Raw genomic sequence first — 12,083 nt, 5'->3', positions numbered from 1 at the left:
TAAGGAAACGACGAAGCAAGCAAGCCGGATTATAACAGACGTAAGTGTGGATAGCAGTATAGTGATGGTGGTGGCGATGGTAGTGGTGATAGTGGTGGCGTAGTATCGTGTGCCAAACTGTCCCTCAAGTTTTGCTACGTCCGAAAGGAAATTCGATCTCGTATACCGCCGTGTCCCTGTCCCTTTCCTCGTGTGTCTTGGTAGACTACCGTAACTGTCGCGACATCCACTTAACTGGATTTCCGCTCGCTGAGTTTAGTGAAGATTAGCAATTCGACGCCCGATAAGGAGGGTAGGTATCCTCCTCGTCTTGGTGGTTCTCGACGTCTCTCTCACAACCCCTATCCCTATTTTCCTCTTCCTCTACCTTCCCTTTGTTGGTATGCATCTCACTCTTCTCAGAGTACTTTTACCCCAATGGCAATGAAGGGTAGGAGTAGTAGTCCTGAGCGTGAATCGTTGTACCACGTTCCATCGACGTTATGAAACGTACGCGGTACAGTGGAAACGCGTAACAAAGCGAATCTAGAAAGTTCCCATTTATGAATGGGCTTTTATGTCGTGAGTTTTACGTCGACTCGATCGGAAAACTTTCACGGTTGATTCTTCCTTTCTCTCTCTCTCTCTCTCTTTTTATTTCTCTCTCGTTTTCTCTTTTTTGATTTCTATCCTTTTTGTTGTTGTTGTAATTTTAGAAAGTATGTCCCGGTATCCGTTCACTCTTCACCATTGTGCACGTATAAGCGTTATTACTATTGCAACTTTATAGTGTTGTTTCCTTCGAGCAAATTGAAAAAACGATAAGGCTGATATCAATATTATAGAAAAATACATTCCACAGTTTCGTTTTCAATAAAAGAAAACAATCAAACGAATCATCTTCCGTGAAATTTTATATCTATATATATGCAATAAAAGATATGTATATTAATATATATTTTTTTGTAAATTGTTTTCTTTTCTTTTTTTAATTCAAATAATCGATATCGTTCTTATAGTTGGTTAAAAAGAATCTCGGTAAATGATTGCGTCGACGATGGAATTAAAGGTGAGATAAGAAAGGATATAAACTCTACATTTTATCTGAGAAGAAACTCGAACTCCTATCGTCGAATCCTGGTGCTTTTGAGACACTCTATATTTATCGTTCAATAAGAACCTATATAGATAGCCAATGGCAATCCCGTGGATTCGGGGTAAATGGCGCAAATGGAAATTTATGATCGTTCTTCGCGAGAAATCGTTCTTTTCCTGAGGGCGAGTGAGAAGACGTATAAAAACTTTGTCATCGTTCCTCGAACGAAACTAAGCGTACTCTTCTAGCGGATTCCAAACGCTAGCCGCGAGCCGAAGCAGCTTTTTTACACTCTTGCGTTTTGCCCTCGTAAATTTCTACAGAGAAATATATAGGAGAAAGAGAGAGAAAAAGAAAAAATAAAGTTTCCAGGAATAACTCATTCGTATTCGGGGTAGAATTCTAAAGGGCAAAAGTTTCGTCGTCCATTCGGGTTAAAATTCCGCATTAAGCTTACCTCGAATGATCATTATTACACATTTAGTTAGATAGAGAATGGTGGGTGTAGAGAAGGAAACAGAGAAAGAGAGAGAACCATGCACGAAGTGCGTCATTAATTATGGCGTTATTGTATCTCGCGGTTAACGTAATGTCTGCGTTTGTTGAAAATGTTCACTCGATGGTTGAACAACTGATATAAAACAACTTTAGCTTGTGTTTTATTTTTTTTTTTTTTTTATCGATGAATCGGCACTTTGGAAAATGGATTTTTTAAAGGATAAAATATTTTGACGGGGAGAGCTCTATTTTCGTTCTTTTCAAAATCAATTTCCCCAAGACGAACGATCGTTAGAAGTTACATCATCGCGAAATTCTAGCGAAATTCGAGCGAAAACTAGCTTTTGCCTGAGAACGAATTCCAATAGCAATCCCCGTTTTCTCTCGCGAGATTCGAAACGATCCTCAATACGACTCGAAGGAGTCGTATACGGAGATACTTTTTCGATTTTACTTACGGTAATGTCATCGATCGAGAATAACGATCTTGAGCTATCCTAACGCCTGCGGATTCTGATACTCTAGTATACTAGGTAAAAGCCGAAATGCGAAAATAGTTCGATCAAACTTTTCGAAACAAAGAGTCGAAGTCCTATCGCGGAAGATCTCGTTTTCAACATTTCTTGTTATCGTTCTTTCGAATTACACGGATTCCGTTAGTTTCTACCTCTTCTTCTTCTTCTTCTTCTTCTTATTCCATTGCTTCCTCACTTCCACTTTTCAACATTAAACAAAAAGTAAGTTATATAATATCTAGTTGAACGTTGATACCAATCCCAGTTTTTAAGCAAATCTTGCCGATTTCTCGAGGTGTACAAAATCGTATGGCGCAACGTGTTCGAGAATTTCGGGAAAAAGGGAGTTATCGATATGCCTGATTTCCATCACCGCCTACTTTCCTTCCTATGGCCGATTGAGTTTGATTTACGTTCTACATCGTTGCTCGAGACCCTTTTTTCGTATATGAAGTAGGACGCTTATAGGACGTATCAAAAATAATATTCGTTCGTCAGGTCTCACAATAACTGGTACACCGGAGTTTATGGCAATTTTACGTTGTAGCAGGTGCGACACGTAAATTTTGACTAGCCTAATAAAATTCCTTACGATGGACTTAACTATATGTATTTGTTCCTTCTTTTATTCTTCCTCTTTATCTTTATTTTTTCTTTTTACCTTTGTTTCTTCTTTCTTTCTCATTTTTCTTTTTTTTTCTTTTTCATAAAATCCAGCAATGGCAAAGAGAAATTTCAATTTTCCAAAACAGAAGTTATTGAGAAAAGATTTACGCTAGACCGAGCGAGACGTCTTCGAATGAAACTATAATAATAAACTATTGTCGAAACGTTCGAGTAATCCGATGAGAGAAGAAGTGCGTCGGTCATGCGTTAAAACCCGGCTTTACTCCCTTTGCTCGGTAGTCAAGACGACAACGAGAAAGAGGATGGATTCACAATTTCTTCGTTTCCGTTCGTTGGGACAGAAGAGCGATTGAAAGCCGTGAGTCGTCTTCGTTCTTATAGACCTCGTATTCGTCCTCGTAGTTGTCGTTTTCCTCGTCGTTTTCTACGTCGTCGTCGTAGTCGTTGTCTTCTTCTTCTTCCTCGTCTAGCAGATTAGTCTTCCTCACTCCTAAAGGGTCATTCTTTCTTCGCATTATTAGAAAAGAAAAGGAATTTATCCCCTACTTCGTCGATTTGTTCGATTTTTCTTCGGACCATCCATCGTTCCTGAAGCAAGCTTAGGGGCAGTTCCATCGACGATAGAAGAGAATGGTAGAGAGGGTTGAGAGGGTTACGAGAGGAATCTTTCAGAGAGCGAGAGAGAGAGAGAGGGTGAGTTCATATCGGAGACTTTCTGTCGCCAGGGCTGACTTAGCCGAAAGTTCAAACGCTATCTCGGCTTTAAAGCTGCTCCTAGTATTCCTGACTGGAGGATCTGCTTCTGAAAAACGAACAGTTGTGTCTTTGCGTGCATGGACCCTCTGAGACTTATGAAAAACGAGCATTACTTTTTGAGTAGTAGCCGAATATCATGATCCTTCTTGGATGACAACATCAACTTTACCATACCTATCTCGTAATATTTCAAAGTTCTTTTTCTCTTGAAAGATAATGCAACTTGCATTCTAGTGAAGTTGAATTTTTACTAAACGTTTATAGATTTTTCTTTTTGTTTTGGATAGATTTATACAAAGGGTCAAACGAAGTTTATGTAATTTTTGCATTTTTTCTTTTGTCATTGTTGTTATTTCCATAATTTAATCGATCTCTTTAAGTTAACTCCATATATATATATGCATATGTATGTATGGTGGAAATTTGAGTAACTTTTGCATATTTCCCTTAGGAGAAGAAGATTTGACTAGCTTGTACTCTTATTTGCGATTAACTTAAGTACCGGCTTTTCTCCACTGTAGAATTTTTAAGTTACATCTCTTAAATGATAACGCAAGCACGACGGTTGAGGATGTAAGCTTCGCTAATTTGAAATTTTAATCACATAATTTAGAATCAATTAGAAAGTTCGACATTGCCTCGGGGGAGTTCTCAGTTTGCTCGCTTCGAAGAAACGATTAAAGTGATTATTATTAAAAGATCATCTTCCTTCTTGTCATCGTCGATGTTATTCGCAAAGCTGAGCTTTTTTTTCTTTTTCTTTTTTAGTTTTCAAAGAGAAATGAAATTCGTGGTTAAACTACTTTTTGTCCTTTGAAACTTAAGAAAAACTCGAAGGCTACTTTGTACACCTGGGGTCATTAATAGCTTCGTTGGTATTTCTTCCATTTGACCGAGTTTCTCATTCCATCAGTCATACCTTATCACTTTTCGCTTATCATTCTTTGACAGCTGTATGTGTGAAGATATGACACAAGCCAATGATATTTATCTAAAAGTAAGCAACAAACTAATAATGTCAGTTTTTTCCATCCTTATATACATTAGTAAATTATTAAAGTAATCTGTTAAAACGAACGATAGATTCTTCATTTAGATAGATATTTAATATTTATTACTTGAAAATATTATTAAATAACAAACAATTGTTTGGTTAGTTTCCATGATTAAAAAGTTTTAATTATTTGTTTAACAAAACAATAACGTTTAAAATAAATTGTCATTATTAGTTTAGCTAAGGCAACTTCTTAATAGTACATGTAATAATATAAAAACATTGCTGAAACATGTTGGTACAGATAGCAGTGAAACAACGTAAGATAAAGAAAGAGAAATTAGGAACTGCACGGAGAAGGAATTAATGGCCTCAAATGTATATACGTCTATCTACTTTATTTATAAGGATTAAGAGTATCTCGTATTTGTAAATGGTACATGTTGGCAGCGTTAGCGAAAATTTGTTGTAAGCTGTACTTCTTTCTCGTGCGAACGAGGCCAACCGGTCGATATTATTAACGAGAAAAACGGGCAAGCTTTCTTTCTCTCTTTATCTCTTTTTCATGAAAACTCCTGCTCCTGCTCCTGCTGCTGCTACTGTTACTGCTACTGCTGCTGCTGCTGCTGCACTGCATCGTGTAATGAGAATTTTGTTGAAAGTTTAATTGGGTCTATCATAATTTTGTACGACGCGATCAAATCGTGGTTTAATCAAGCTGCGGTTCATTACTGCGAAACTCATGCACCGCATTCGTCTTACCGAATTTACTTCCTCTTCTATAACTTGTTGCCCGAATTCCCCAACGCCAAGCTTTTTATCCTCCATAAATTTCATTTTCCTATCGTCAATATTCTTTATCTCTTACTTTTTATCCACCTATGTACGTACCATGAATCATTCCTTTTCTACTTTTTTTTACCTACAGCTCTGGTCTCGCTTAAAAGTTTAATAAACGAAGAAAACGAGTTTCCCTTTTGCTCTTGGGAGTTTTTTTTTATCATTGTTATTATGACGTTTTACAATCCTTGAAAAATGTTTAATCTAGGGACAGTGTATTCTTTCATCGTTTTAAAATAAACAGATGTATTTATATACGCATATGTTTCTTGTTTAATACGATCAAATTGATTGTTGATTTTAAATGAAATTAAAAGGATTTACTTTTAGTTATGAAGAAAATCTATTTTTCTTTTTATATTACGTTCTACGATCTTGAAAATTGTTCTCCGATAAGAGACAAGAAAGTCGTATCGTTTGTTGAAACGATCGACACGGTACGTAAGTAGCGATTAGGGTATTCATTGTCAGACTTTAAAGAGACTCTAGTGATTTTAGCAATGGGCATATTGAATTTGAGCTTGAGCGGTTGGATATTAAAAAGGAAGGCTTTGTCGGAAGTACATTTTCTAACGACGTTAAAGAGTTGTTATCAGTTTCAGTTATAGAAGAAGGAGAATGGTCTTCGAACACGGGTACTATTACTTTTGACATTGACGAACGTTTCGCGTCGCTCAGTCTCTTTTCCCCTTTACCACCCTTTTTTCCTTCCTTTTTCTTTCCACCCGTTCCTATTAATCTGCCAAGCACTCTCGTGTATTTAAAGCGAAACTCGTTTAACGAATTTACGAGAAAAATTATTTTCTTGAACGGTCAGACAATTCCTCGAGGCCAAGCAAGAATTTTTTGCATCTGAATTTTCAATTAGGATTCGGTTGAACGTAACTTCTTTTGACCGATAAAATTTTTCAACAAGCGATTATATTCTATTGGATGGATGGATGGTGGTGTTGTATCTAGTATTCTCTTTTTCTCTTTCTCTCTCTCTCTCTCTCTTTATCTCTCTAGAGACATGAATATTTTGTTCTACATCTATTTTCTTTTGTTTAACAATGCAAGAACACTCCAATTGTTTCACTCAAATTAGTTGAAGATTAATTTATTAATGTTGTCGGCCTTTCTTTTCGTATTTTTATTGTTTTTGTTAGATTGAATAAAATACTTATACTCGTTGCGTATTTCAAGCTTCAAAGTATTAAACTTTCGGATTGCTTGACGCGAGAAAATCCAACGAAACGTAGATAAAGCGAAAAACTCGAGCTAAAGGATTAAGAGCTTACCGTTTTGCGACACTTTTCTCAGTTGACGACAACTACGACGATGACGGAATATTTCAAGTATTTATTTTTTCCTTCTTAATGAAATTTAATATTGATTTATTAACTACTTATAATATAATTTTTACATTGACTAACGTACTTTTGGTCAATGAAAAAACATATTTTTTATACGAAACGAGAATTACGATCGTAATTATTAAACGAATGATGGAAAAATAACAGAATACTTTAAATCATTTTATTTTTGTTTTTTTCATGTTACTGCACTTTTAACATCCGTTCGTTTAATTAAATAGCTTTTTTTTTCTCGTACCTCATCTCGGCAATAAAGTATAGATTTTAAGATATTTATGGTTGGTAGAGAGGAAATTAGAGCTATCGTTTAGTACCACGAACATCAATCGTTTTCGAATAAATTGCAAAATTGATAAGCGACTCTCCATGGCACGTTCGTACCAAACATTTATCAGCAATCTTTTTTTTTTTACCATATTTCGGTTCAAAACATTTCTAATTTTTTTTAGTTTACCCGAAAATTTCGAAAGAACGATAATACATGTTAAACGAAATTTAATGCATACTACATTATCGACATTACGTAGACATATATTTCTATATAAATATATCTCAATTAAATTTGTATGAAAAGGGCTAACATCAAACGGCTGTACTTCGTATCCCTCCGCATAAATCGTTTGGATAACGAATCGTCCATGGTTCGTTCTTCGCGTTTATGCGGCCATCAGAGCGTACAGAATTTCCGTATGCGGTAGTAGATTACTGGCATTTTCGAAAATGCATTCACCGCGCCAAATTTTCGCGGTTTAAGCTCCGAGGGAGAGATAGCATAAGCTCGGCCGTTCACATCGATTGTTCCTCGGCCCTCCTTCTCGTCCCTTGGGATTCTCCATTGTATATGCAAATTCTACGCTACGTCGGAATCGCCGTTATAAAGTCTTGCGCGCGTGAAATTAAATAAAGAATTTTCATTTGTTTGTAATAGTATAGTTTTTCATATGTGTCACACACACATATATATATATATATATATATATATATATATCATATAAATAGATATTATATAACTATTCAATTTTCCCAGTTTAATCATCAATCATTGTTATTAATAATTATACACGCGTATATCTTTCTATAAGTACATGAAAATAAAAAAAGAGAACAATCAAAAATGAACGAAATCATTTGCCTTAACGATCTAGGAAACTCATTAAATTTACACAAGAAAAAATTAAATATTACACTGGAGATTCGACGAAATTGTTCGAGACTCGGTTATTCCGATACGATCGCTTGGTTAAAACTCCGCTCGACGACTTATCTTTAGAAACGATCAAAACGTTCGCCGAACGGCGATGCACGTTTTGTCGTATTATCCTTAAAATTGTACGGTCGCGTTGGGAATCAAGGGGGAGGTTTTCTAGAAGAATATAAGCGTACCCGGTGTATGCCAAGCGAAACTAAAAGGCTTCCGTGAACTTCCTCGAGAAACTAGGATTGCACAGAGAACGTTTAAGTACAAGAGAGAGAGAGAGAGAGAGAGAGAGAAAGAGATAGATTGTTAGATATAAAGATAAAAAAAAAGACAAAAAACAAGTCAGAGATGGAAAGATAAAACGAGAAAGAGAGAGAGAGAGAGAGAGAGTCAATTTCTTAGCTTGTATAGCAAAGTAGAAGCTTTACTACCAACCGAAAAAACTCAGCCCTTCCAGTATTTTATTACTTAGATCGTTTTTATTTCACCCCTATTCGCGACAGACATCACCCTCTATTCTCTCGAGTCACTCTAATTCTTATACAATATAACCCTACTTTCTTTTCTCTTTTCTCACTTACTTTTTCATTCCTTTTAAATCATTTTCTATAGGATAACAAAAAAAATCCATACTAAAATACTTTTATTTTATTTCGCTTGTTCATCGAGCCCTTTCGTTATTATACTGCGATTCGTTTAATTTTACTACCGAGATAGTAATAACAAATTATATAAATTTAATAGAATCGTTTTACGTAATTATATATATATACACACATACGTAAAATGGAGTTTCAGATACGGAAAGAGAGCGAGGTGTAGGGGTGGAAACAGAGTAGGAAATGCGTTCACAATAAAAGGCAACGCTTTATTCGTTCTCATTTGCCGGCTGGTGCATGTAGCGACATCGTTTTAATGCTACCATAGACTTCCTCACTCTCTCTCTCTCTTTCTTTCTCTCTCTCTCTTTTTTTTTGTTTCCAGACGACGGAGTTTATCCGAGTAGTATTTTTTTTTCTCCTATCGTGTACTTATACAAAACTCATATATATATATATATACGTGTGTATTCGATACCGATGTCGATACCTTTCCCACAAAGTATGTTGAACTATTTATATACGTGCGCATGTTATGCGTACATTCGTTTACGTGGGAAAGATAGAAATAGATGGACAAGTGGAAAAGAGTGAGATGGGAAAAGGGGGGGGGCGGGAGAGAGGAGAAATCATAAAAGGTGACGTTATATTACAGCAAGTATTCGTGCGTTGCGTATATTTGCTTCGTACGATATAAAACACACACAAATATATATATACGGATAGATATTTATGTATATTTAAATACGAACATTACACTTACTTACAAACATATGTATATATATGTATGCATGGAACGAATATGTTAGTTGACACACAAGCGTGATCAATTTTCGCTACGCCGTGCAGTGACACTTTTAATTTATCAGTTTAATTAACGTTATCTACGGGTACTCGTCAATTTACAACGGAATCAGCGTCATCAAAATTCACGGTCCTTTTATTCTACTTGTATTTTCTCCCACATCCGCGGATATCGATGCTCGGAATAAAGTTCGGGAAACGAGGAAAAGCGGATCTCGACGCAGATATTAAAACAACGTCGGAGTTATTAACCGCGTACTACCCCTTTTTTTCGTCCCTTTTCTCCCTCTTCCTCCTAATTCTCGTTTCACTCTAGACTCGTTCAGATTTTTCTCGTTTGCGTTCGATGCCTCTTTTCGTATTTTAACGAGTCCAACGTACGATGTATATTATATGAATATATTACTATACTATATATATTCGATTACATATTTCGGTTTCTCTAAATAAAAAAGAAAAAGCCAACAAAAAATCAACTTCGTAATCGTAAAGTACGTTGAGATTGATAGGCAAGCATAATATATAAAGCCCCCCTTCTTCTCCTCGAGGTTTTTTTTTCTCAAGTGTAATCAAAACAATTAGAAAAACCTTCAAACTATATTCGGTCTTGTCGAGTGATCGATAAGATTTTACCGCGTCGTTATTATTATTAACACAGCATATATACACATACACACGGACGAAAAGGGGGAAATTCGAAAGCTCGACTATATACGGTTTATTTCACGAACAAATAAATATTGTAACAATGTGCGAGAATCGTTTTAGTCGTATTCTAATCTCGTGTGCAAACAGCTTAATATTCTCGAGGGGATTAAATGTGCACGACGAATGAAATGGCTGGTAATTAGTAACAAGTTGCGGTAAGCGAGTTTGCTTGGTAATCGTCATTGCGAGTATTAAAGAATCGTGTTTGGTACGCTTATGTATATCTATTTTATATTATAAGTTCGAAAGTAAGAAGGGTGAGAAAAAAAGGGAGAGGGAGAGAGAGAGGGAGAGGGAGAGAGAGAGGGAGAGGGAGAAAAGAAGGTTAGTCCTAATCTAATTGTACACTCAAGCTTGAATATACGATCAAAGGAAGAGTTTGATGATAATCTTACCTTTTCTATTATGCATACGAGATTTATGATAGACCCCACGTCGACATGATGCTCGTCGCTCCCTAATATAAATGCCTCTGGTATCACTATGTTTAGATTGACGAAGTGTGACAGTATCCCTGTTCTCCTCGAGACCTGAAACATACATAAATATAGAAACTCGTTAATCATTGAAGAACAGATAACTACATTATCTTTCTAACCCTCGATCGTCTTACGATCCTAGGTGGGTCCTCATCTTCCCTACGTTCGTGACCTCATTAACTCGGCTTCTGAAGTTTTAATAACTTATACCATGTTTGTCTCAGAAATTTAGCATTGTTAGATACGACGATCTATTTCACGCCGATTAGAGGAAAACGAACGATATATCATTTGAAAGTTAGCGTAGATTTATGTATCAACTTTCGTAAAAGGGTCGATCTTATCTGCTACCATCTCTCGCTTTCTCTTTCACGGTGTTAAGGCAGAAAATTTTCTACGAATAATGCGCCTGTGTGTGATATTAACGACCACGGTAATATCGTTTGCAACCCAGACGCGCGTAAATTTCATATTTATATCATAAAAATGCATATTACTTTAAAGATTAAGGAGCGTTGAAAGGTGGTGCCTCCGGTTATCGGGTGTAATATATCCGCGATAAATGTTATTCCACGAGCAAGAAGAGATGAGAAATAAGAGAAAGAGAAGCTAAAGAAGTAAGAGAAAATAGAAGTAGAGGCGGTTTAACATTTTTTTTTTTTTTTTTAAGAAGAAAAAGAAGAAGCTACAACAATCTCGGATGAAAGGTCTTTAGCATGTATATATTTAATGCAGAGTTAGTTTCTTAAAGCGTATATCTAAGTACGATATGTATATACTTTAAGTCATTTTTACTTTGAACGACTTGTTTTCTCATTTTATACGCTTACGACGTTATTGTTTACGTCCCAACTTTATTATCTACCTAATAATACACGAACTTTTAACGTATATAGATCCCGTATCTACTTACATAGGACAAGCGCAAAATTTGATCGTACGTTTCTCTAATTAAAGTACACTTTCAATGAACTTCTTCTTATTAGAATCCTTAGGTCAAATTAAATAAGACTTTTTAACTTTTTTCATTTAATATAAGGTTAAATTTTTGCAGTTATATCCACATTCTCAATATCCCATGTAATTTTTGTACGAAGAACAAACGAGTCGTTTAAACGGAATTTGCAAAAAGGATTTAAGAAAAAAAAGAAAACAAAAAATAAAGAGAAAGAAAAAGAATGCACATAAAAGTTTAATTTAAAAAAGTTAAACGCCTCTGTTTACCAACCGATCGTACTTTAAATATTAATCATTCAAGATGAAGAGAACGATACTATAGGAAGTTCCTTGCGGGACAATAGTTTGAAAGCTATGGCCGTATAAAAAAGCATTAGAAGTTCGAAAAGTGTATCGTCGGGCTAGTAAGGAAACATGCGGTGGGGAAGAAAATGATGGCGAATATCGTAAACTTTTCTTGACTTACGGTGTCTCCTTCAGATTCACTCTCTCTCTAAAGTGAAAACAACTGAAGGATAAATACAAGAGAGAGAGAGAGAGAGAGAAAGAGAGAGAGAGAGAGAGAGAGAAAAAGGGAAAGATATCCCGTGATGCCATTTTTCAAAACAACTAAAACAAGGGGTTACTTAAGAAGCATGCAACATAACGCAGTTACGAAACGTTTGGTAATTTATTTTT

At 35.8% G+C, this 12,083-nt stretch overlaps 1 protein-coding gene across 1 annotated transcript in view; it reads right to left on the bottom strand.

Annotated features, from left to right (window-relative positions):
• The window catches only part of dpr12 (defective proboscis extension response 12), a 231,958-nt gene that overhangs the window by 24,529 nt on the left and 195,346 nt on the right, over positions 1-12,083 (bottom strand). The window contains exon 5 of the mRNA XM_015334504.2: positions 10,365-10,499. Coding sequence (XP_015189990.1) covers positions 10,365-10,499 — 135 coding nt within the window. The remainder of the gene's footprint in view (positions 1-10,364; positions 10,500-12,083) is intronic.

This window comes from Polistes dominula, unplaced genomic scaffold (assembly GCF_049000335.1).
Source record: "Polistes dominula isolate Pdom_NZ unplaced genomic scaffold, Pdom_raw_medaka contig_31, whole genome shotgun sequence".
In the NCBI taxonomy this organism is placed as follows: Eukaryota; Metazoa; Arthropoda; class Insecta; order Hymenoptera; family Vespidae; genus Polistes; species Polistes dominula.
The sequence above is the reverse complement of the archived record's forward strand: the minus strand, read 5'-3'. Positions and strand labels throughout refer to the sequence as shown.